General features: G+C 45.3%; 1 protein-coding gene across 9 annotated transcripts in view; it reads right to left on the minus strand.

Moving 5' to 3' along the window:
- The window catches only part of LOC139280002 (kielin/chordin-like protein), a 531,474-nt gene extending 504,228 nt beyond the window's left edge, over positions 1-27,246 (minus strand). For 8 of the 9 annotated variants that reach the window (XM_070899412.1, XM_070899417.1, XM_070899413.1 and 5 more), the window contains exon 1: positions 26,912-27,246. In XM_070899412.1, coding sequence (XP_070755513.1) covers positions 26,912-27,024 — 113 coding nt within the window. In that variant the 5' untranslated portion in view covers positions 27,025-27,246. The remainder of the gene's footprint in view (positions 1-26,911) is intronic. The other variant, XM_070899414.1, reaches the window with a different exon arrangement.
- Positions 27,247-27,503: the final 257 nt, after the last annotated feature.

Consider the following 27,503-nt stretch of genomic DNA (forward strand, 5'->3'; position numbering starts at 1 on the left):
TCCTCAATTTTGAGGGACTGCCTATGATGATGATGGGACACATACATTAAATGGTTCATGGGACAGATACGGTAAATGGTCCATTGGGACAGATATATTAAGTGTTTCATTGGAGCAGATACATTAAATGGTTCATGGGGCGAATACATTAGATGATTCTTTGATGGCATGCGTAGATCATACTATGTCACAGTCGACTTTCTGTTTTGTGAAAATCACTTTGCATGGTGAATGCTGTAAATCAGCTCTAAAGTCTTTGGGCTGGAGAATGATGTCCAAATTATGCTTGCTGCTGGGTCTATTACAGAGGTCCTGCTCCTTTTTCCTTCTAATTAATCTTTATGGCCTTTCCACAAGACCATTCTGTCAACAGGCCATGTACAATCTGCTCCATCGTGGAATCGAGCCCAGCCATTTACAGACACAAGCAACCAGACAATGGGGTATTATCAGCATCGCACAATTCGTTCATTTAAGAAAGAGAAACAGAGGGAAAGGAACAGAGAAAGAAAGCAGATAAAAACTCACTTAGTTTTTTTTCCAGAATCGGATAACCTGAACATTCTCTCCTCCTCACACTAATCTTACTGGTTTCAGATCAGTGAGCAAATCCCAAGTAGATTAAGTAGCCTGAAACTTATGTCCAACTCTTGAGATACTCTGCACAACTAACTGTCCACACAAATTAGGTTTGATTATTGGAAGTCATTGGCCTGAATTTTACGTTAAGTCTACCAGTCCTCAACGTAATTATGGAGTAAATCAGACCGCAACTTTCGGAGTGTGCACATGCACAGATAAACATGGAAATATGGAGGTTTCTGTCCAAGTTATCCTGCTCCCCCACAGGATACACTCTATCCATACCTCACCATTAGACTTGGCATTGAAATCCATGTCAGGGCATGAAGTTGTGGTACTTACCTACTATTTACCCACTAAACATGGCAGAAAAGGTTAGGGCTGATTCATTCAGGACTAATCGAAATTTTAACAGCGTGATTTCATAATTGCTTCCAAATGACCTCTCTGGCACTCAAAATTTTATTTTACAAGTGTGGCATTTCATTCCCGTCAGAATTTAATTAGTGTTGGAGATTGTTTTTTTTTAAAATTTTTTTTAACCTTTTCTTTGTCTCTTTTATCTCTCAATCCCAGGTTTCTTTTCCTCTCTTTACTTCACTTACTGTACTTGATTTTACAATGAATTGCATCTAAATCACACTTCCTGGTTTAGAATCTGCAGAGTACAGTGTGAGATTTGGCAAAAACATCGACAGCAAAAACTTAAACTTTTGGACATTGCTTGGACACATTTTCTGTTACATGCAGAGAGCAGACAGCACGGACCTGGGGCAGGTCCAAACATGTTTAACTTGAATACACATCAGCTGGGTGGGAATGAGAATGGCTGAAAGCAGGAACATCATGGTTGATGGGGTTCCCATTCCATGACAAAAGGCGCCCATCAATGAGACATTAAGTAAAGTGGCCGGGGTTTCAGGCCATCGAAAGACAAAGGAAAGCTATTTGACCACAGACTCGTCGAGGTAGAGCCCAGTTGACAAAGGAACAGGCCCAGACTTGAGTTTGTTTTTTTCAGTTGGACAGCCTCAGGGGAAGGACAGTTGGATTTTTGGCGCAAAAAGGAGCATTTTTTGCAAGTATGAGAGAGGCAGTTTTGGCTGCCATCTCTCTCTCTCCCCTCTTCTACGGCTGTTTGCAATGCACAAGGACTGAGCTCTCAGTCTGGGGCGGAGAGAACAAACAACAGAGAGCCTTGCTACTTCAACTGGGAAGCTGACTTTGAGACTGGACTTGAAGACCCAGAAGATAAGCCTCATCAGGAGAAGCAGCAAGTAAGCCAGAGGGGTAATTGGTGAGCATTTATCCCAGCTCATGCATCTTTAAGACCACCACATAGTGTGAAAAGGTGTCGTGTGTCCCAACCAAGCCTTAGGGGTTTTAGTGGGGAGGTTTTTGCAAGGATCATAAACGTATGCACATTCTCTTGGACAGATCCCGTGGTGCAATTTTGAATCCGAGCAGGAGTGCTTTAGACGTGGGTACTTCGCGTTAGAGGCCAGATTATGTGTTGTACTGTGTTTGTTTGTATTACACTTCCAGAGCATGTTTTTATTGGATGCAGGTGTGTTTTAATTTGAATAAAAGCATTGTGACAGAGGAGACGAAAAGATCTGTCTATGACTGTAATTTACTGTTCACGACTATAAATCTGGTGTCTGGAACTATTGTAAGAGAAGGTGATTCAAAACCACCAGGGGCAAAACCACTTACAACAGTGAGGCTTCTTCAATCTGATTGGTTGAAGAGGCACACTGTTGCTTGACCTGCTCACACACATCACAGATTCCCTGTAGAGAGCACCACGCTGAAAAGGATCTCTACATACTGCAAGTTGCCATTCAAAAAGCCTGCAAAAACTTATCGAGCAGCTGCCAGCATGCTAAGAAGCGAGCGCCATTACTTTGCCGCTGACCGCAAAATCAGACCACTGCATGGATTGTAATCAGTTTTATATTCTTCATTTTCCTTGTTAAACACTCCCGATACCTTCGTGGTTAAGGGTAGTATGTGGTTTAGTCCCAAGTCTTACAGCCTAGAAGACCTCGGTTTTGATACCTGCTCTGGCTCGGTACGCAGCTCTCAGCCAGAGCAACAGTTGAAGTGTTAAAATTGGCCTCCGTGCCTCTGTGCTAAGGAGGGGAAAAAACAGCCAGTGAACTCACTGCTGATCACTGTCCAGGAAAGTGCAAGTATAAAGTGTTGGATGGGACATATCAGGCTCAGCTGTGTTGCCCATGGGTGAAAAGCCTGCTGGCACTCACTGTCTAGGTTCACACATGAAGAATGATCACCAAAGTGAAGAGCCAGATGGTGCTAACACGTTCTCCAGCAAGCATACTTTTTAAAGAGAGGAGAAGTAAAAAAATAGGAAATAAACAAGTATTAGCTTGTTCAAGGACACAAAAAGAATATATATCCAAAAGCATAGCAAAAAATAAATACCTCTTCTCCTCATGGACTATCTCTTCTGGCCTGGATCCAAAATCAGTGTAATTAGCTGCCTGCAGGAGATACACACGAGACCGACTGTGCAATGCAACATCAGCAGGCAACAAGAGTCAGAGTGACAGGCCAAGCATCACAGAACCCAGAACTATCAGCGTGCCAATCCCTAGCCTGGGAGACATGATTGTCACGGTGCCCAAGCAAATCAATCCATCACAGACCTGTACTGGAATTTTTACCTTCAAATATTTTTGATTGCAGTCCTGATTTCATGAAAAAGCACAAAAGAAGCTTAATTTACCTCACAGAAAGTTAACTCATTACCCATCGAAGCAAATTATATATACGTGGAAAGTGGGATTAAGCTGCAGAGCTCGTTTTCGTCCAGCACAAACACGATGGGCCAAATGGCCTCCTTCTGTGCCAGAAATTTCTATGATTCTATATCAGAGTGTTACAATGAGAAGTGTGGGTATATCACAGTGTTATTGTGAGGGACGTTGAAAGGAAAAAAAAAAAAGCACTTGCATTTATGTAGCGCCTTTCATGACCACCGGACGTCCCAATGCGCTTTACAGCCAATTAAATACTTTTGAAGTGTAGTCACTGCTATAATGTAAGAAACATAGCAGCCAATTTACACACACCAAGCAATGTGATAATGACCAGGTAATCTGTTTATTAGTAATGTTGATTGAGGGATAAATATTAGCAAGGACAGAGGGGTCAGCTTCCCTGCTCTTCTTCAAAATAGTGCCATGGGATCTTTTATATCCACCTGAGAGAGTTGACGGGGCGCCTCAGTTTAACATCTCATTCGAAAAATGGTACCGCCAACAGTGCAGCACTCCCTCAGTACTGAACCTCTGGCAAAACTTTTAAACAACTTGGGAAAACTTTTAAAACTTCAGGAGAAACTTTTAAAACTTCTGGAGAAACTTTTAAATAACGTGGAGGAACTTTCAAGAATGATTTTCTTTAAAAAATGTTTACTCAAGAATTGAATACTGTACCCCAATCTAACTAGAAAATAGTTTGGTGTGTTTTATTAGCATAATTTTCAGTCATTTGAAACCGGGTTACTCACCTGCTCTGCCGGGCGAGCAGGTGAGCCTCCAACCAGGCAACCGGGACATCACCCCCCGCCCCGCCCCCGCCCCCGCCCCCCCCACTCTAGTGGCAGGCCTTCTTTCCTCCAGTAGTGATCGGGCCTCTCCTCGTCGATGGCTGGACCTCCCCTTCCCCACTGGTGACCTGGCCTCTTCTAACCGGTGAGCATCATGTCTGTGTTCCACCCTCTCACTCCTTGCTGACCTCCCACCCGGAGCTCCAGTGGACAACTGACCCTCCTAATGCCTGCCCCAACCAAGCCTCGGACCACCGACCATCAAGGGCGCTACTTGGTGCCGAGCTTGAGGTCAATATCTCGCTGTAGGCAGTTAGGCTCATACAGCAGTGCCTGGTCTCCAGTCGTCTTGGACCTCCTTGCCACTGGACCCAAGACCTTGCTCAGCTAAGCCCGTGTGGTGGCCAGTGTGCAACGGCCACCCCACATTAAAAGAACTCACGCACAGGCATCTTCCAATCCATTAGTTTGGGACCTGGAACGTCAGGACCCTCATGGACAACTCCAACAGCCACAGGCCGGAACGCCGCACCGACATAGTTGCCCGGGAGCTTAGACGCTTTGACATCGACATCGCCACCCGAATCGAGACCCAGCGGGCAGGGGGAGGCCAGCTCAAGGAACAAGTTGGAGGTTACACCTTCTTCTGGAAAGGGAAAACAGAGGAAGAACGGCGCCTCCACAGGAGTCGGCTTCGCCATCAAAAATGAACTGGCTGGCTGACTCAAAGACTCCCCTTGCGGGGTTAACGTACACCTCATTACTCTTCGACTCACCCTATCCCGGAATCAATGTGCCACAGTCATCAGTGCGTATGACCCAACACTCGTTGCAACGGTTGAGACCAAAGAGGGTTTTTACTCCAACCTCGAAAAATCCCTGTCCCGCGTCCCCGTGGGCGACAAACTGATCCTCCTAGGTAACTTCAACACCAAGGTCGACAAAGACACAACCCTCTGGGGAGGCATGATTTGCAGAGAGGGGGTAGGGAAAGTCAACTCCAGCGGTACCTTACTCCTGACAAAAATGTCTCGAACATGAACTTCTCATCACCAACACCTTGTTCCGCCAGAGGGACAAATACAAGGCATCGTGGCAACACCCTCACTCCAAACACTGGCACCTGCTCGACTATGTCATCATCCGAGCCAGGGATCGCAAGGATGTGTGCATCACCCGTGGCATGACAAGAGCTGATGACTGCTGGACGGACCAGCGCCTAATCCGATCCATCATCGACATCAACATAGCCCCAAGGCGGAGGGGACAGCAGAAACAGTGCCGCAAAAAAGTCAATGTCAGGGCACTTAAAGACCCAGCTAAGAGAGCCCTATACAGCCAGCGCCTCACAGCTAACCTAGCATGCCTTGATGACCCTGAGATGTAGAATGCTCACAGCACTTGGTCTGCCTTCCAGGCCTCAACAACCAGTGCCTGCAAAGAGACACTTGGTCACTCAACCAGAAAATACCAGGACTAGTTTGATGAGAATGATCAGGAGATCCAAGAATCAATAGATCGCAAGCACAGAGCATTTCTGAGTCTTAAGCAACAACCCAACTCGGGAGCAGCAAAGCAGCATTACAGGCGGCTCAAGGCCGAGGTCCAACAAAAAACCCGGAACCTAAAGAACAGGTGGTGGATGGAGAAAGCACAGAAGATACAACAACTGGCCGACAGCCATGGTGTGCGAGGATTCTTCATCGCAGTCAAGGCCACCTACGGTCCAAACTCCCAAGGCCCCACCCCACTGCTGGCCAAGAATGGGGAAACACTCATCAAGGACACCTAGGCAGACAGGACCCACTAGAAAGAGCACTTCGAAGATTTCCTCAATCGAGACTCTGCCTTTGACTCGAGTGTTCTCGACTCCATCCCGCAGCATGCGACCTGCCACCACCTCAGTGAAACCCCAACACTGCACGAGATAGGAAAAGCCATGACAGCTCAAGAACAACAAGGCTACGGGAGCAGATGGAATCCCTGCTGAGGTACTAAAGTATGGTGGAGAGGCGCTGTTGGCGTGGATATATGACCTCATCTCATTTGGAGGGAGGAGCGCATGCCGGGAGATCTCAGAAATGCAGTGATCATGACCATCTTTAAAAAAGGGACAAGTCCGACTGCGGCAACTACAGAGGAATCTCCCTGCTATCAGCCACTGGGAAAGTTGTCGCTAGAGTCCTCCTCAACCATCTTCTCCCTGAGCCGAGGAGCTCCTCCCGGAGTCACAGTGCGGATTTCGTCCACTACGGGGCACAACGGACATTTTTGTAGCGTGACAGCTGGAAAAATGCAGGGAGCAGCACCAGCCCTTATACATGGCCTTCTTCGATCTTACAAAGGACTTTGACACTGTCAACTGTGAGGGTCTATGGAGCATCCTCCTCCGTTTCAGATGCCCCCAAAAGTTTATCAATCTCCTTCACCTGCTCCACGACGACATGCAGGCCGTGATCCTTACCAACGGATTCATTACAGACCCAATCCACGTCCGGATCGGGGTCAAACAGGGCTGCATCATTGCTCCAACCCTCTTCTCAATCTTCCTCGCTGCTATGCTCCACCTCACAGTCAACAAGCTCCCTACTGAAGTGGAACTAAACTACAGAACCAGTGGGAAGCTGTTTAACCTTCGCCACCTCCAGGCCAGGTCCAAGACCACCCCAACCTCGGTCGTCGAGCTACAGTACGCGGACGATGCCTGCGTCTGCGCACATTCAGAAGTTGAACTCCAAGATATAGTCGACATATTTACTGAGGCATATGAAAGCATGGGCCTTACGTTAAACATCCGTAAGACAAAGGTCCTCCACCAGCCTGTCCTCGCCACACAGCACTGCCCCCGAGTCATCAAGAACCACGGCACGGCCTTGGACACCGTGGACCACTTCCCATACCTCGGGAGCCTCTTATCAACAAAAGCAGACATTGACGAGGAGATTCAACACCACCTCCAGTGCATCAGCGCAGCCATCGGACGCCCGAGGAAAAGAGTGTTCGAAGACCAGGCCCTCAAATCTACCACCAAGCTCATGGGCTGTAGTAATACTCGCCCTCCTGTGTGGCTCAGAGGCATGGACCGTATTCAGAAGGCACCTCAAGTCGCTGGAGAAATACCATCAACGGTGCCTCTACAAGATCCTACAAATCCCCTGGGAGGACAGACGCACCAACATTAGTGTCCTCGACCAAGCCAACATCCCCAGCATTGAAGCACTGATCACACTTGATCAGCTCCACTGGGCAGGCCACATTGTCCGGATGCCAGACACGAGACTCCCAAAGCAAGCACTCTACTTGGAATGCCTTCATGGCAAATGAGCGGAGGGTGGAGATAGGAAACGTTACAAGGACACCCTCAAAGCCTACCTAGTAAAGTGTGGCATCCCCACCGACACCTGGGAGTCTCTTGCAAAAGACCGCCCTGAGTGGAGGAAGTGCATCCGGGAGGGAGCTGAGCACCTCGAGTCTCATCACCGAGTGCATGCAGAAAACAAGCGCAGGCAGAAGGAAAGCACAGCAAACCTGTCCCACCCTCCCTTACCTTCAACTGTCTCACCTGTGGCAGGGACTGTGGCTCGTATTGGACTGTTCAGCCACCTAAGAACTCATTCTAAGAGTAGAAGCAAGTCTTCCTCAATTCCAAGGGACTGCCTATGATGATGAACTGCACTGGAGTGTCAGCCTAGATTTTTGTGCTCAAGTCTCCGGAGTGGGTCTTGAATCCACAACTTTCTGACTCAGAGACAAGGGTGCATTAACTGAGCCATTGGCTGTAAAAGTGAGGGATGTTGGTATATCAGACTGTTACAGTGGGAAGTGTAGGGTGGGTATATCATGGTGCTATAGTGAGGGATGTTGGTATATCACACTGTTACAGTGGGAAGTGTAGGGTGGGTATATCATGGTGCTATAGTGAGGGATGTTGGTATATCAGTTTTACAGTGAACATGTTGGTATATCAGAGTGTTATAATAGATGAAGAACAATAATGGTTCTGCACTAACATTGGCTATCCATTATAAACCTCCAAATAGTAAAAAGAAAGCAGATATGCAGACAATTCAAAATGATACTAATAGTGAGGGGCTTTTCATTATCCATAGGTAGACTGTGGAAGGGAATAGAATATTTTTAGGACTGTTTTTAATTCAGTAAGTTTCAAGTTCAGCAATCAATGATGCAATAATAGACATCGTTCTAGGGAAAGAACTGAGACAAGTAAACAACCTGAAGACAGAAGAACAATTAGGGACCAATGATCAGAAGATAGTTAGGTTTACAGTTGGAATAAAGAAAAAACACTTTCAAGAACAAAGTTATTGGACCAGAAAAGAGCAAATTTTTATGAGGAATGAAAGAGGACCTCGAGAGATGAATTAGACGACAGATAAAAAAGCAGGCCAAAATCAGTTGGCTACAGATGAAAAACATAGGGTAACTTTCCACAAATTTCCTTCATCTGCTAACTTCAATGGAAATAAATATCGAGAGAGATGTAAAACGGGCTGCCCATTCGCTGTCGCCCGTTCAAATTCAGATGGAGGATGAGAAAGTTGGATCTCAAACCAGCGTACTAAGCTTAAATAAAGGAGACTATGAAGGTATGAGGGCAGAGTTGGCTAAAGTGGACTGGGAAAATAGATTGAAGTGTAGGATGATTGATGAACAGTGGTATACATTTAAGGAGATATTTCACAACTCTCAAGAAAAATATATTCCAGTGAGGGGGAAAGGGTGTAAAAGAAAAGATAGCCATCCATGGCTAACTAAAGAAATAAAGGATGATATCCAATTAAAAACAAGGGCATACAAAGTGGCCAAAACTACTGGGAGGACAGAAGATTGGAAAATGTTTAAAAGCCAGCAAAGAAGGACTAAAAAAATGATTAAGGGAAGATAGACTATGAAAGTAAACTAGCATGAAATATAAAAACAGATAGCAAGAGTTCCTGTAGGTATATAAAAAGGAAAAGAGTGGCTAAAGTAAATGTTGGTCCCTTGGAGGATGAGACCGGGGAATTAGTAATGGGGAACATGGAGATGGCAGAAACGCTGAACAAATATTTTGTATCAGTCTTTACGGTAGAGGACACAAACAATATCCCAACAGTGGATAGTCAAGGGGCTAGAGGGGGGGGGGGGGAGGAACTTAACACAATCACAATCACTAAGGAGGCGGTGCTCAGTAAGATAATGGGACTAAAGGCAGATAAATCCCCTGGACCTGATGGCTTGCATCCTAGGGTCTTAAGAGAAATAGCGGCAGGGATTGTGGATGCATTAGTTGTAATTTACCAAAATTCCCAGGATTCTGGGGAGATCCCAGCAGATTGGAAAACTTCAAATGTAACGCCCCTATTTAAAAAAGGAGACAGACAAAAAGCAGGAAACTATAGACCAGTTAGCCTAACATCTGTGGTTGGGAAGATATTGGAGTCCATTATTAAAGAAGCAGTAGCAGGACATTTGGAAAAGCATAATTCAGTCAGGCAGAGTCAGCATGGATTTATGAAGGGGAAGTCATGTTTGACAAGTTTGCTGGAATTCTTTGAGGATGTAACGAACAGGGTGGATAAAGGGGAACCAGCAGATGTATTGTATTTGGACTTCCAGAAGGCATTTGACAAGGTGCCACATAAAAGGTTACTGCACAAGATAAAAGTTCACGGGGTTGGGAGTAATATATTAGCATGGGTAGAGGATTGGCTAACTACAGAAAACAGAGAGTCGGGATAAATGGTTCATTCTCGGGTTGGCAATCAGTAACTAGTGGGTGCCGCAGGGATCAATGCTGGGACCCCAACTACTTACAATCTATATTAACGACTTGGAAGAAAGGACCAAGTGTAATGTAGCCAAGTTTGCTGGCGATAGTAAAGATGGGAGGAAAAGCAATGTGTGAGGACACAAAAAATTTGCAAAAGGATATAGACAGGCTAAGTGAGTGGGCAAAAATTTGGCAGATGGGAGTATAATGCTGGAAAGTGTGAGGTCATGCACTTTGGCAGAAAAAAAATCATACAGCAAGTTATTATTTAAATGGAGAAAAATTGCAAAGTGCTGCAGTACAGCGGGACCTGGGGGTACTTGTGTATGAAACACAAAAGGTTAGTATGCAGGTACAGCAAGTGATCAGGTAGGTCAATGGAATCTTGGCCTTTATTTCAAAGGGGATGGAGTATAAAAGCAGGGATGTCTTGCTACAGTTATACAGGATATTGGTGAATACTGCGTACAGTTTTGGTTTCCATATTTACAAAAGGATATACTTGCTTTCGAGGCAGTTCAGAGAAGGTTCACTAGGTTGATTCCGGAGAGGAGGGGGTTGACTTATGAGGAAAGGTTGAGTCAGTTGGGCCTCTACTCATTGGAATGCAGAAGAATGATGTGTGATCTTATCGAAACATATAAGATTATGAAGGGGCTTGACAAGGTGGATGCAGAGAGGATGCTTCCACTGATAGGGGAGATAGGGGGCATAATCTTAGAATAAGGGGCTAAGGGGCTGCCCATTAAAACTGAGATGAGGAGGAATTTCTTCTCTCAGAGGGTTGTAAATCTGTGGAATTTGCCTCAGAGAGCTGTGAAAGCTAGGACATTGAATAAATTTAAGACAGAAATAGACAGTTTCTTAACCAATAAGGGGTTATGGGGAGCGGGCAGGGAAGTGGACCTGAGTTCATGATCGGATCAGCCACGATTGTATTAAATGGTGGAGCAGGCTCAAGGGGCTATATGGCCTACTCCTGCTCCTATTTCTTATGTTCTTATGTTGGTGTCGTTAGCATACATGGATGCTGAGTTAATACTTGTAGATGATTTCACCAAGGAATGTGAACAATAAATAGGAGGAGACCAAGATTGGCGCCCTGGAGCATGCTGCAGAAGGAACCATTTCAAAAGATGTAACAGCATTAAAAAAGCAAATAACGAGATTATGGTGCCATAGAAATAGACCATGACGAGACAGTGGGGGAAATTGAGTCTTTACATCTCCTGTTCACTTACTCCTTGCAGTTGGCACCTTCAAAGTTCTACTTATTTCAACAAGATTTTCAAAAATGCATAATTGCACAGGATAACAAAGATATAATCAAAAGAAAATGCTAGAAGCGTGCAGATCAGTCAGCATCTGTAGCCCTTCACTGGAACTGAAAAATAAAAGACAGGCTAATATTTTTGTATAGTTGTGAAAAAAGGGGAAAATGAGGGGGGATGAAACAAGGGTTCTTGAATCAGAGAATCAACAGTTTATAGGTTGAATTACCTTTTCATTTTCAGTTGTGATAAAAGGCTCTACATCCAGAATATTAACCTGGATTTTCTCTTTACAGATGTTGCCTGACCTGTTCTGTTTTTATTAAAGAAATAATCCACATCTGCCTCACAGTTTAACTTCCAGTGGCTGTGCACCAATTACATCCCAAGCTGGATTTTCTGTGTAGACACCATTATCCTATGAACCATGTAGACTGCCTTGCATGATACATGTGGCCATAAAAAAGAAAAGTGTCCAGACGTCAAGTACAAGGCAGAACTAACTCTTACAGTTAAAAGTGCCATCCTGAGCCTGTGAAAATTCAATGAGTAAATGCACCACTGAGTGTGGTACTGAGCCTTAGAGCAAGAAGTTCCCATGTTTGATTCCTTACCTGTGCTGAACTAGCTGATCTGAGGCAAGGCAGGAGTCAAAGCCACTGGTCTTAGTGCTCCCTGGGCTAGGCAGAGGAAAATTCAGCTGACGTTACTGCTCCTGGTCACCATCACAATGACTTCAGCTGGAAGTGTGGACAGACTCGGGCTCAGCTGCGATGGCCTCCACAGTCAAATATCCTCCTGTCAATTACTTTTTTGGCTCTCACATAAAGAATGACCACTTGGGCAAGGTACCAGTGGGCAGCTGGCACCCATGGAACCAGACCCCAACAAGAGTCAGAGCTATCAGGAGAGGAAGGGAGAAAATTGGGGGCACTATGTTTTAAGTAACATTGTTTTAATAATGCGAGTGTGAGAGTGACTATAGTAAAAGAATCTCATTGGGGTCCAAAACAGCATAAACTATGAGAGTGAACCTCTCACCAAGGCATTGGTTTCTGCAAGCTCTCTGCTCCACTGCTCTCTTTCCACCAACTAGTTACCATTTCCCTTTTTAATAAAGAAAATACACTTTAATTTCTCATTTCAATAAAACTTTGAACTCTCTCGGTCTCATTGGGTCTGTAGCTCACTAAAAGCATAGGCAGCGATCCCAAAGTTAATTTCAAATCGATGAGAGCTCAAAGTGTATTTGTACAGATGGGCTGTGGTTTTGGCAGATAGCTCCAGAACAAAGCCTTGTGTGGCTCCAGGACTTGGCCTCACTCTGAACACTCACAGCCTCTTGGTATACAAACTGCCAAGGTTGACAGGAATCAGAAAATCTAGTACATTATTTCACACCAGCAGCACCACACCTCAGACCTCACAGTGGGAGTGTCAGCATTCAGCCCAATTCCCAGTGCCTCAAATTAATCATGACAGGCACCTAACTGTAGTCTGGTCAGGACAGCAACCCAAATGTATCCTGCCTGAGACAGCAACCCACCTCAACCCAAGCAGGAAAAACGACCCAAACAGCCGAACCACTAATTAATGTAGGCAAGACCTTTTGCTCCCCCACAGCTCAATAGAATCCGAAGGACTAAGACTAAACAAATTCCTTTAACTCTTACAAATGCATCACTCCCAGAGTAAGTACAGCCACACCATGTAATGCAATATACCAAAGTATTCTTCCACAAGCACCTCGTGATCAAAATGCACAATGATTTCACAGATTGTGTGCCAATATGCAAACTTCATTAAAAATTTGAAAAATATTAGCCTTTAAGATTGTACAGTGCAGACTCGGTTTGCAGCAATGAGACATTTCATTACTGTGGTGACATGAAAGAGCTTGTAGCAGCCCCACTTGGCATTCTTACAGAGGTGCAGCCCGACTGTTTTTAGTATTACAGAGTAGTTTCTACAAGCTCATTACATGTCAGGAAGCTTTTAAAAATTGGCCTAAGGATTAACTCTGTCGCTGCCTTGTTATTTTCTCCCATCTCTTCACGTTGTTTAATATCACATCGCATAACACAAGGATAATGAAAGCATGCACTGCACTCAGTTCTGCCTCCCTTTATCACTGTCCCTCAGCTATTGCTGCTTTCCAATATTGCTCCCTCCATCACCAATGCCAAAATTACTACACCTTTCCATTACTGCTCCCTCTGTCAGTGCCTCCCTCCATTACTGCATCTTACATTATTGCCCCCTTCATTATTGTTTCTCTCTGTTGCTGTACTTTCCATTATTCTCCCATCGTTGGTCTTTCATTACTGCACACTCCAATATTGTTCTTCATTATTGTCCCTTCCAATCCTGTCTCCTTTCATTGCTGCTCTTTCATTCCTGTCCTTTCATTTACTGTTCTGCAGTATTACCCCTTCAATTACATAGAATTTACAGCACATAAATAGGCCATTGGCCCAACAGGTCAACACCAGTGTTTATCCTCCACTCACCTTCATTCATCTCACTATCACTATATCCTTCTATTCCTTTCTCCCTCATGTACTTATATAGCTTCCCCGAAAATGCATCTATGCTATTCGCCTCAACTATTCCATATGGCAGCGAGTTCCACAGTCTCAATACACTCGGAGTCAAGGAGTTCCTTCTGAATGACTTATTGGATTTATTAGCGACCCTCTTATATTTATGATTTGGACTCCCCCACAAGTGGAAACATCTTCTCGACATCTACCCTATCGAACCCCTTCATAGTTTTATGGACCTCTATCTGGTCATCTCGGTCTTCTCTTTTCTAGAGAAAAGAGCCCCAGTCTTTCCTGATACTGCAACAAGAGAGGGTACAACTATCTCCAGTGCTTCAATATCGGTTTTGTAATATGGAGACCAGAACTGTGCACAGTACTCTAATTGTGGTCTAACCAAGGTTCTATACATATCTTCTATGCTTTTGAATTCTATTCCTCTGGAAGTGAACCCCAGTGCTCTGCTTATACTTTTTATAGCTTTGTTAACCTACGTTCCTACTTTGAATAATTTGTGAATCCTTTTGCGCCTCTACCCCATTTAGACTGATTTTCCAAGGAGCAGGTAGCCTCCTTATTCCTCCTACTAAAATTCGCTACCTCACACTTACCTATATTGAAATTAATTTGCCATTTGCACACCCATTCTGCAAGTTTGTAACGTCTTCTTATATTTTGTCAGTCTTGCTCAGTATTAACTATACCCCAATTTGGTGTCGTTCGCAAATTTGGATACAGTATTTCCAATTCCCGTGTCTAAGTCATTTATGTAAATGGTGAACCACAATGGTTCCAGTACTGATCACTGTTGGAACACCACTTCTCACCTCTGTCAGCCTGAGTAACTACCTTTAACCCTTACTCTCTGTTTTTTTGTTTTGTAGCCAGGTTGCTATCCATTCTGCTACTTGTCCTCTGACTCCACATACTCTGACCTTAGTTGAGTCTACTATGTGGCACTTTATCAAAGATCTTTTGAAAGTCCATGCATATTACATCCACTATATCACCCTTGTCTACTCTTTCTGTTACTTCTTCAAAGAATTCAATACAGTTAGTCAAGCAGGAGCATCTTTTTGAAATTCATGCTGACTCCTCTTTAATATAAGAACATAATAGGAACAGGAGTAGGCCATATGGCCCCTCGAGCCTGCTCCGCCATTCAATAAGATCATGGCTGATCTGATCATGGACTCAGCTCCACTTCCCCGCCCGCTCCCCATAACCACTTATCCCCTCATTTAAGAAACTGTCTATTTATTTCTTAAATTTATTCAATGACCCAGCTTCCACAGCTCTCTGAGGCAGTGAATTCCATAGATTTACAACCCTCCGAGAGAAGAAATTTCTCATCTCTGTTTTAAATGGGTGGCCCCTTATTCTAAGATCATGGCCTCTAGTTCTAGTCTCCCCCATCAGTGGAAATATCCTCTCTGAATCCACCTTGTCAAGCCCCCTCATAAACTTACGTTTCGATAAGATCACCTCTCATACTTCTGAATTCCAATGAGTAGAGGCCCAACCTATTCAACCTTTCCTCATAAATCAACCCCCTCATCTCCAGAATCAATCGAGTGAACCTTCTCTGAACTGCCTCCAAAGCAAATATATTCTTCGTAAATATGGAAACCAAAACTGCACGCAGTATTCCAGGTGTGGCCTCACCAATACCTTGTATAGCTGTAGCAAGACTTCCCTGCTTTTATAATCCCCTTTGCAATAAAGGCCATATGTTCTTGATTTCTAGACATTTTTTTATTACAGCTTTGAGTAAAGATTCCACTATCTTTCCTACCACCGACGGTGAGCGAACAGGCCTATAGTTCCCTGGATTGTTTCGATCTCCCGTTTTGAATACAGGAAAGAAACACCTGGATTTATATAGCACCTTTCATGACCACCAGACATCTCAAATCACTTTACAACCAATGAGTGTAGTCACTCTTGTAACGTAGCAAACATAGCAGCTCATTTGAGCACAACAATCTTCCACAAACATGTGATAATGACCAGATAATCTGTTTTTTTGTTATGTTGATTGAGGGATAAATTTTCGCTAGAACATCAGGGATAACTCCCCTGCTCTTCTTCGAAATAGTGCCTTTGGATCTTTTACGTCCACTTGAAAGCGCAGACGGGGTCTCGGTTTAACGTCTCATCTGAAAAACGGCACCTCTGACCAGTGCAGTGCTGAGGGTGTGCTGCACTGAGTGTCAGCTTAGATTTTTTGTGCTCAAGTCTCTGGAGTGAGACTTGAACCCACAACCTTCTGACTCAGAGGCGAGTGTGCTACCCACTGAGCCACAGCTGACAGCCACAGGAATAACAATGGCTGTCCACCAGTCCTCTAGCACTATTCCCTTTTCAATAGTGCCTCTACTATCTCGTCCCTAGCTTATTTTTGTACGCACGGATACAATCCAAAGACCTGGGGCTGGATTTTCAACCTGTTGCCGCCTCTCTTTGAACCCCGGAGGGGCAGTAATGGCAGTGGAAATTACTGCCTCCCCCATCGCCCACTCCCTGCCTCCACCTCCATCGCTATCACTAACCTGCCACAGTACAAGAACAAAATAGGACTGCAGTGAAGTTATAAACCTCAGTCCAGCTCCGTACCCTCCAACAGGGATAATACTTCAGAAACAAGATGCTACTTAAAACCAATTTGCACAAATGACTAACTCAAACGGTTTTTTAAAATCACATCTTTAAATTCACAAATCTTATTTTTAAGACTCACATGTACGCTGCAGGATATTTATCATGGATGTTTGTACGCGATTAATTATTCTTTTACAAGGGCTATCCAATATATGTCTTGTAGTGAATTTAGACAGACAGTAAACAGGATGTTATTTTATACTCACTGAGCTATTACTTCTCCTTGGCTTGTTTTCATCATCTTTAGTGTGCGCAGGGACTTATACAGAGAGTGGAAGTTGTTCCCGAGGACCTCTGGTACATACCAATTCACGTCCCAGCATCCAACGTAAAGGAACATTCCTAAACATTAACACTGAGTCATCTTTTCGACAGCTTCCATGGCAATGAACTCAATGAAACTACCAACGTTAAAATTATTAGATTGTTTCATATCTGGTGCAGTCAGCTTCTGCCCATTCAAACATGCCCCAGTGCTGTTGAACAGAGTGCATCTTGAACGTTTGTTCATGGAGCAATGTATTTGCTGCATACATCTGCTGGGAGGTGCACAGGAAAGGCTCCTCTGTGCAGTTGCTGAGATGAATTTGGGAGGGATCCTTCTATGCGCCTGCTGAAAAGTATTTGGGAGGGATACCTCTGCAGTTACTATGAGGTATTTGAGGGACCCCTTTTTGTATCTGTTGGAAGAGGTTTTGTGCATCTGCTAGGAGATGTTTGGGAGGGGCCTCTGTGCATAGAATCACAGAAATTTACAGCACAGAAGGAAGCCATTTTGGCCCATCGTGTCTGTGCCGGCCGACAAAGAGCTATCCAGCCTATTCCCACTTTTTAGCTCTTGGTCAGTAACCCTGCAGATTATGGCACTTCAGGTGCACATCCAAGTATTTATTTAAATGTGGTGAGGGTTTCTGCCTCTACCACCCTTTCAGGCAGCGAGTTCCAGACCCCCACCACTCTCTGGGTGGACATTTCCCCTCATATCCCAGCCCAATTACTTTAAATCTATGCCCCCTGCTTGTTGACCTCTCTGCCAAAAGAAACAGGTCCTTCCTATCCAGGCCTCTCATAATTTTATACACCTCAATCAGGTCTCCCCTCTGTTCCAAAGAAAACAGACCCAGCACCTCCAATCTTTCCAGTGCAATCACATCTTTCCTGTAATGTGGTGACCAGAACTGCATGCAGTACTCCAGCTGCGGCCTAACCAGTGTTTTATAAATTTCAAGCATAACCTCCTTGCTCTTGTATTCCATGCCTCGACTAATAATGGCAAGTATTCCACATGCCTTCTTAACCACTTTATTTACCTGGCCTGCTACTTTCATGGATCTGTGGACTTGCACTCCAAGGTCCCTTTGTTCCTCAACACTACTCGGTGTCGTACCATTTAATGTGTATTCACTTGCCTTGTTAGACTTCCCCAAATGTATTACCTCACACATCAAGATTGAATTCCATTTGCATCTGTTGGGAAGTGTTTGGGAGGGCCCTCTGGGCATCTGTTTGGAAATGTTTGGGAGGGGTCCTCTGTGCATTTGTTGGGAGCTGTCCCACAACGACACAGCCCATATTGGAATTTGCCATGCTGATTTTTTCTCAAAACTGCCTTACCCGCATGATAGTGGGCACGGACGCACCAATGCATTGTGACACCCCTCATTAACCTCCACACAACATTAAGAGAAAGTGGACATATCCGAGAACATTGTGTAGTCAGATTAGAGACAAGAGTTAAATCTTCTGATGGAAGATTCCCCCAATGTCATACGATGCACCAGCACCATTTTTCAGTCAAGAAGGTGCCTATTAATGCTTCCCTTTGAGGCACAACAAAGATTACAGATTTTGCTTCCTTTTCAGATCAGTTGAAGATTTCTGCCCAGGAGTTCCATCCATTTTTATTTTGAATCTTAAAAAAAAATCAGTGAATTACAGCTGGAACCAATTTAAAATTATACTGATTCTCTTCTTTCTCGAATATGTTGACTCTCATCAGGTACAGTTCAACAATCATTGGTCTACCTATGGCACTTCATGAGTAAACCTGGACAGTGAGCATGTTTGGCACCCACAGCCAAGTCCCTATGCTATTGTCCACCGGTTTCCAAACCTGAACTTTCCAGCAGGGGCAGGAATTCTGGTTTCATTTCCCCCCTCCTTTTCTCAAGGGTTCTGAGGGCAGTGGTAGCACCTCTGTAGGTTGTAGGTGTCGCTGGGGTAGGGAGAGGAAAAAAATTACCAAGGTTCATGATCACATCCACTGACCCCTGCATATGAATGTCAGGTGGGGACAGGATTGCTTTTGACTGGAATCAATTCCTGCCACAGTCAAATTACCTGGTGACATTCATACTGTTCGAGGCTCAGAATGCAGAATTGCAATTAGACAAGGTACTGAGGGAATGTCAGTGACTGTCGAACCATACCCTACAACAAGGAGTTAGTCCCTTCAGGTGATCATCTTTTAAAAAGGTGCAGAAATGGCACGAGCTCCTTCTTTTAAACAATAACCTGACATACATTAGAAAGTCTGGGTCAACAGAAGGTTACAATTTCCAAAGGTCCATTAACCTCTGTTCCCATTATTATCTACAGACAATTAGCGCCTGTGATTTTTGGTAATTTTCTATCATTTTTGTTCTGCCTTTCTGAATACCATGTACACTTTTTTCAATCCGGTGTCAGCTTCTAGGTGGAAAAAAACACATCTGGGAGCTAATTGGGCCGCAGCCTTCTTAAGTGGTTTAGTCTGAAAAATACTGACTCAGTGAGTTTAAAATCAAAGCAGGCTTCACTTGAATGTTGATAGACCTTCGTCGGGAGAGTCAGAGACATAACAGTGCTTGCTGGCCAATACATCACTGAACCACCGAGCCTCACCTTCTGTGGAAAAGCAACAAAGACATTTCGAGACTTGTGTTGTGCAGCTCTGGGTCATTGCTGGATTGATTGATGGGGCAGGTGGGAAGACAAAGGGGCCACAAGGTCACATTAGATCAATAGGTCCACAGAGCTGAAAGAACCCATTTACAAATAAAAGTACTCACATTTACTGTAACAAAAAAATGGACATGAAGAGAAATTCAAATCTGCACCAGGGGTCTTAAAAGAGACAGCATCAAGATATCAATGATTTAGATGAAGGAATTGAGTGTAATATCTCCAAATTTGCAGATGACACTAAACTGGGTGGCAGTGTGAGTTGTGAGGAGGATGCTAAGAGGCTGCAGGGTGACTTGGACAGGTTAAGTGAATGGGCAAATGCATGGCAGATGCAGTATAATGTGGATAAATGTGAAGTTATCCACTTTGGTGGCAAAAACATGAAGGCAGAATATTATTTGAATGGCGGCAGATTAGGAAAAGGGGAGGTGCAATGTGATCTGGGTTTCATAGTACATCAGTCATTGAAAGTTGGCATGCAAGTACAGCAGGCGGTGAAAAAGGCAAATGGCATGTTGGCCTTCATAGCTAGGGGATTTGAGTATCGGAGCAGGGAGGTCTTAATGCAGTTGTACAGGGCCTTGGTGAGGCCTCACCTGGAATATTGTGTTCAGTTGTGGTCTCCTAATCTGAGGAAGGACTTTCTTACTATTGAGGGAGTGCAGTGAAGGTTCACCAGACTGATTCCTAGGATGGCAGGACTGATATATGAGGAGAGACTGGATCGACTGGGCCTGTATTCAATGGAGTTTAGAAGAATGAAAGGGGATCTCATAGAAACATATAAAATTCTGACGGGACTGGACAGGTTAGATGCAGGAAGAATGTTCCCGATAGAAACAAAGAAACATAGAAAATAGGTGCAGGAGTAGGCCATTCGGCCCTTCTAGCCTGCACCGCCATTCAATGAGTTCATGGCTGAACATTCAACTTCAGCACCCCATTCCTGCTTTCTCGCCATACCCCTTGATCCCCCTAGTAGTAAGGACCTCATCTAACTCCTTTTTGAATATATTTAGTGAATTGGCCTCAACAACTTTCTGTGGTAGAGAATTCCACAGGTTCACCACTCTCTGGGTGAAGAAGTTCCTCCGCATCTCGGTCCTAAATGGCTTACCCCTTATCCTTAGACTGTGACCCCTGGTTCTGGACTTCCCCAACATTGGGAACATTCTTCCTGCATCTAACCTGTCTAACCCCGTCAGAATTTTAAATGTTTCTATGAGGTCCCCTCTCATTCTTCTGAACTCCAGTGAATACAAGCCCAGTTGATCCAGTCTTTCTTGATAGGTCAGTCCCACCATCCCGGGAATCAGTCTGGTGAACCTTCGCTGCACTCCCTCAATAGCAAGAATGTCCTTCCTCAGGTTAGGAGACCAAAACTGTACACAATACTCCAGGTGTGGCCTCACCAAGGCCCTGTACAACTGTAGCAACACCTCCCTGCCCCTGTACTCAAATCCCCTCGCTATGAAGGCCAACATGCCATTTGCTTTCTTAACCGCCTGCTGCACCTGCATGCCAACCTTCAATGACTGATGTACCATGACACCCAGGTCTCTTTGCACCTCCCCTTTTCCTAATCTGTCACCATTCAGATAATAGTCCGTCTCTCTGTTTTTACCACCAAAGTGGATAACCTCACATTTATCCACATTATACTTCATCTGCCATGCATTTGCCCACTCACCTAACCTATCCAAGTCACTCTGCAGCCTCACAGCATCCTCCTCGCAGCTCACACTGCCACCCAACTTAGTGTCATCCGCAAATTTGGAGATACTACATTTAATCCCCTCATCTAAATCATTAATGTACAGTGTAAACAGCTGGGGCCCCAGCACAGAACCTTGCGGTACCCCACTAGTCACTGCCTGCCATTCTGAAAAGTACCCATTTACTCCTACTCTTTGCTTCCTGTCTGACAACCAGTTCTCAATCCATGTCAGTACACTACCCCCAATCCCATGTGCTCTAACTTTGCACATCAATCTCTTGTGTGGGACCTTGTCAAACGCCTTCTGAAAGTCCAAATATACCACATCAACTGGTTCTCCCTTGTCCACTCTACTGGAAACATCCTCAAAAAATTCCAGAAGATTTGTCAAGCATGATTTCCCTTTCACAAATCCATGCTGACTTGGACCTATCATGTCACCTCTTTCCAAATGCACTGCTATGACATCCTTAATAATTGATTCCATCATTTTACCCACTACCGATGTCAGGCTGACCGGTCTATAATTCCGTGTTTTCTCTCTCCCTCCTTTTTTAAAAAGTGGGGTTACATTGGCTACCCTCCACTCTATAGGAACTGATCCAGAGTCAATGGAATGTTGGAAAATGACTGTCAACGCATCCACTATTTCCATGGCCACCTCCTTAAGTACTCTGGGATGCAGTCCATCAGGCCCTGGGGATTTATCGGCCTTCAATCCCATCAATTTCCCCAACACAATTTCCTGGCTAATAAGGATTTCCCTCAGTTCCTCCTCCTTACTAGACCCCCCGACCCCTTTTATAACCGGAAGGTTGTTCGTGTCCTCCTTCGTGAATACCGAATCAAAGTACTTGTTCAATTGGTCCGCCATTTCTTTGTTCCCCGTTATGACTTCCCCTGATTCTGACTGCAGGGGACCTACGTTTGTCTTTACTAACCTTTTTCTCTTTACATATCTATAGAAACTTTTGCAATCCGTCTTAATGTTCCCTGCAAGCTTCTTCTCATACTCCATTTTCCCTGCCCTAATCAAACCCTTTGTCCTCCTCTGCTGAGTTCTAAATTTCTCCCAGTCCCCAGGTTCACTGCTATTTCTGGCCAATTTGTATGCCACTTCCTTGGCTTTAATACTATCCCTGATTTCCCTTGATAGCCACAGTTGAGCCACCTTCCCTTTTTTATTTTTATGCCAGACAGGAATGTACAATTGTTGTAATTCATCCATGCGTTCTCTAAATGTCTGCCATTGCCCATCCACAGTCAACCCCTTAAGTATCATTCGCCAATCCATCCCAGCCAATTCACGCCTCATACCTTCAAAGTTAGCCTTCTTTAAGTTCTGGACCATGGTCTCTGAATTAACTGTTTCATTCTCCATCCCAATGCAGAATTCCACCATATTATGGTCACTCTTCCCCAAGGGGCCTCGCACAACGAGATTGCTAATTAATCCTCTCTCATTACATAACACCCAGTCTAAGATGGCCTCCCCCCTAGTTGGTTCCTCGACATATTGGTCTAAAAAACCATCCCTTATGCACTCCAGGAAATCCTCCTCCACCGTATTGCTTCCAGTTTGGTTAGCCCAATCTATGTGCATATTAAAGTCACCCATTATAACTGCTGCACCTTTATTGCACGCACCCCTAATTTCATGTTTGATGCCCTCCCCAACATCACTACTACTGTTTGGAGGTCTGTACACAACTCCCACTAACGTTTTTTGCCCTTTGGTGTTCTGTAGCTCTACCCATATAGATTCCACATCATCCAAGCTAATGTCCTTCCTAACTATTGCCTTAATCTCCTCCTTAACCAGCAATGCTACCCCACCTCCTTTTCCTTTTATTCTATCCTTCCTGAATGTTGAATACCCCTGGATGTTGAGTTCCCAGCCCTGATCATACTGGAGCCACATCTCCGTAATCCCAATCACATCATATTTGTTAACATCTATTTGCACAGTTAATTCATCCACCTTATTGCGGATACTCCTTGCATTAAGACACAAAGCCTTTAGGCTTGTTTTTTTAACACCCTCTGTCCTTTTAGAATTTTGCTGTACAATGGCCCTTTTTGTTCTTTGCCTTGGGTTTCTCTGCCCTCCACTTTTCCTCATCTCCTTTCTGTCTTTTGCTTTTGCCTCCTTTTTGTTTCCCTCTATCTCCCTGCATTGGTTCCCATCCCCCTGCCATATTAGTTTAACTCCTCCCCAACAGCACTAGCAAACACTCCCCCGAGGACATTGGTTCCGATTCTGCCCAGGTGCAGACCGTCCGGATTGTACTGGTCCCACCTCCCCCAGAACCGGTTCCAATGCCCCAGGAATTTGAATCCCTCCCTGCTGCACCATTGCTCAAGCCACGTATTCATCTGAGCTATCCTGCGATTCCTACTCTGACTAGCACGTGGCACTGGTAGCAATCCCGAGATTACTACTTTTGAGGTCCTACTTTTTAATTTAGCTCCTAGCTCCTTAAATTCATTTCGTAGGACCTCATCCCTTTTTTTTACCTATGTCGTTGGTACCAACGTGCACCACGACAACTGGCTGTTCTCCCTCCCTTTTTAGAATGTCCTGCACCCGCTCCGAGACATCCTTGACCCTTGCACCAGGGAGGCAACACACCATCCTGGAGTCTCGATGTTGGGGAAGTCCAGAACCAGGGGTCACAATCTAAGGATAAGGGGCAAGACATTTAGGACCGAGATGAGGAGAAACTTCTTCACTCAGAGAGTTGTTAACCTCTGGAATACTCTACTGCAGAGAGTTGTTGATGCCAGTTCGTTAGATATGGCCCTGATGGCTAAAGGGATCAAGGTGTATGGAGAGAAAGCAGGAAAGAGGTACTGAGGTGAATGATCGATCAGCCATGATCTTATTGAATTGCAGGCTGGAAGGGCCTACTCCTGCACCTATTTTCTATGTTCTTATGTTTCTATCAGGACCTTTACTAAGCAGGCTCAGTTCGAAAGATAACCTGCTCTGCATTACAGGGCTAGCATGCCAAAAGGGCAAAGTTGTATTGCAGCAAACCTTATTTACTGAACCCAATGGTGCGACTGTGCTGAAATGAACGGAGAGAGATGGTCGGCCCTCTATTAAGTCAGTTCTCACATGCCATGTAATAATTCCACCAGTACATTCCAGCCCAAATAATATCACCGTGTTTCGCGAAGAGCTGTGAGGAAAGTAGTTATGTAGCATAGGCCAACACTGCCAGCGCTGTGGAATTACCTCATTTACTTTGAAAGGCAGATTCCACAGCGCCAGAGCAACATGTGCTTGTTGTTTGCAAATTACAATCCTCAAATGTTGTTTTCTGTCTGCTGGACCTTTCCCAGCGGCTGGGAGAATCCACACCTCCGAACAAGCAGAAAATCGCATTATTGGCAGCTGGAAGAGTCGGCAGGTCGCACCTCTCAAAGCACCGTTTATATTGTACCTCGGAAAGATGTCGCAGATGACCTATTTAGGAGGGGCTCGGTGGCCCAAGAGGCAGCAGTGGCATTTTCACTTGCCTTACATCCTGCAGTGGGCGGCAGGGCTACACTGCTGACTTAATGGTTACTTTCACCTCGTGTGGAAGCATGCTGTCTCAGGGGTTCCATCCTCGCCCGAGAGACGCTCTGCTGGCATCAGCTACGAGCGCGTCGGTAAACAGTTTGACAATCCTCCCCGCCCCCACAGCGCACAGAAACCAAAACAGTGGCATGCTGGAAACACACAGCGGGTCAGTCAGAATTTGTGGAGAAAACAGTACAGTTGGATGCTGAATAGGAAGCTGCGGGAAATCTGTGCTAACACAATTCAATGTTCAGAGGTTAACTGGAACACATCCTATTTGCACTGGTCTCTTGACACTGGATCAGTAATTGACTAATTGCAGCCAGCTCTTACCCTTTGAATTAGCCATTGCACGCCAATGCAGTTGCTGCAGTACGAGGGATTTAGATGTGTGATGCAAAGCAAGGTCAAACTGATACATTTTGGTGGCAATTATCAGTGTGTTAGCCACTGTGAAATAAAATCTGCACCTTCCTGTCATCAAATATGTAAGAGTTTCACTCGTTGATTGAATGATTGCAGTAGGATCAGACATCCCTTGATTTAATAAGTATATGCTCACACAATCTGGCACTAAACCGTACCGATGAGGAAAGCCGTGATTCATTCCCTGGTAAAGATACTTTCATTGGCCTCAGTGTTCCTGAAATAGGGAGGAGAAAAATCAGCCAGGGTGGGTCACTCCTGGAAACCACATATGTGGAGATTGAATGAGGATAGGACTGGCCTCGGCTGGGATGCCCTGTGCCATCCTGCTAAGGCTCAAAAACACGAAGAACAGACATGATGAGCACAGCCTATGAGGCACCCTTTGAACTGCATCCAGTGAAAGTTAATGCCTTCAGGAAATTTCCCTCCCTTCACCCACCCACCACCACAATGGTTCAAATACTGCTCTACATTATCAGAAATTAAATTGCATATGACCGGAAACACTCAAATACATCAGATTGGTGCAAACCGGTTAGCAAATCTATCTTGAGTTGTATCTTTCAGTGGGCTGTAACTGCAGTTATAAATGTAAAGTTATGTAGACGCTTGAGTGTTCAACCACAGAGGGGTGGTTTTAGCACGCATCTTGTCCCACTCTCTCAAATATAGGCAAGTCTTCTCATTTAATTACAGGATCCCAGTTCTAATGAAATTCCTTCTCCTGGTCAGAGGTATCCACAGTGAAGAGGCTCATGTACGTTGGACCAGCGAGCTTCATCAGGGGTCCCGATGCTGCTCACTTGATAAAGGCAGGCCAATATTGGGCTTCTTCACCTGACAAAGTAAGTGTTGGGGGGGCTGGCGATCGCAGAGGGGGACCAAGGGTGGAGCGACTCGATTATTTTTGTGGGGCCCAGAGCAGCACTCCTGCTCCTCCAAGACCCACAATAATACCAAACTTCTCTTGGCTGTGCCTCTTCGGCCCGCAATGATCACACGATCGGATCCGGTCCAACCTGAAATGGCAATCTGGGCCCCAAGACCACAATTTGTAAATTGACATGAGCCTACCATCTGAAACAGGCAAGTGCTTTGGGCACCCAGCGGTCGGCTCCTTTCAAAATGACACCAGCCTCGTTGTCAGGGGTAACGGGGCCGTAAGGCAACCGACCCTATTTTGAAGCAGTTACCGTCCCGTTAACGCCCATCAAAACATGTTAAAATCAACCCTACACAGACAGAGGTTACACATCACCAGTCACCATAACTCCCAACACACAGAGGTTACACATCACTTTGCAAGTGCCATAAAATGATCATTTACGAACTCAAGTAAACATGGATTAAAAGATAAATTGTTTTCACTAAAACACACTTCCCTTTGGACAGAAGTAGAACAGCCCTACACTTTCATCAAATGCAAGAGACTTCACATCACTGGATATACCAAAATACTTTTTGATGCAATATACATTGTGTTACGTGCTTGTCCCAACTTTAAAAAAAACAAAGGTTTGCCCCAAAATAATTCGCCGTGAAGACCATGCCCCTTTAAGAGCCACAGGTATACCTGTGACTTCAAGCAAAAAGGCAAAACAGCCTGGCCAATGTCAGCAGGTTACCACAGATAACGTTCGAGTTACACTTTTTGGCCCCATCGGTTTGAGTAAAATTCTCTCAAACTGTTGGCGAGTTAAGTGAATCCCACAATATAAAGATAAGGAACAGTAGATATTGCAGTTGCTTTCAGTCCTACTGCCGCTCGGCTGCCTCTTACTCAACAGACTACAGTCATTTAACGTGAATGAAAGTTAGAGAAGATGGGCTGCTTGTCTCACCTCTGTATGGCGGTACTGTAGTGTTTCTGAACTCCTCGCTTCCTGCCCGGATAGCCCCTGCCATCAGCCCTCAGCACACAGAGTAGCACACACAGCGTCTTCAGCCCGTTCATAGCCGCACCGACTGAGGGGGAGCGCCCGCTGAAACCCCCGCCCCAGCTCCAGCCAATGGTCCACCGTGCGCCGACACAGCGCCGCGTCCCCCGGGCAGCAGCGCTCCGATTCTCCCTGCACTCAACGGGACGCTGCACTGGATTGGGACCCTGGGAGGGGCTGGTGTGAGGGTCGGACGGGGAGGGGAGGAGAGCCCCGAACACAGCCTTTAACAGCGACAATAAAGAGGGTGGGCGGAGGTACCTGCCCTCACTCTGGGGGGAGGGAGGTAACCTGCCCTCACACTGGGGAGGGGAGGGGGTGGGTAACCTGCCCTCACACTGAGGGGGTGGGCGGAGGTACCTGCCCTCACTCTGGGGGGGGATGTGGGGTAACCTGCCTTCACTCTGGGGGGATGGAGTTAACCTGCCCTCACACTGGGGAGGGGAGGGGGTGGGGAACCTGCCCTCACACTGGGGAGGGGAGGGGGTGGGGTGGG

This window comes from Pristiophorus japonicus, chromosome 14, assembly GCF_044704955.1.
Source record: "Pristiophorus japonicus isolate sPriJap1 chromosome 14, sPriJap1.hap1, whole genome shotgun sequence".
NCBI lineage: Eukaryota > Metazoa > Chordata > Chondrichthyes > Pristiophoridae > Pristiophorus > Pristiophorus japonicus.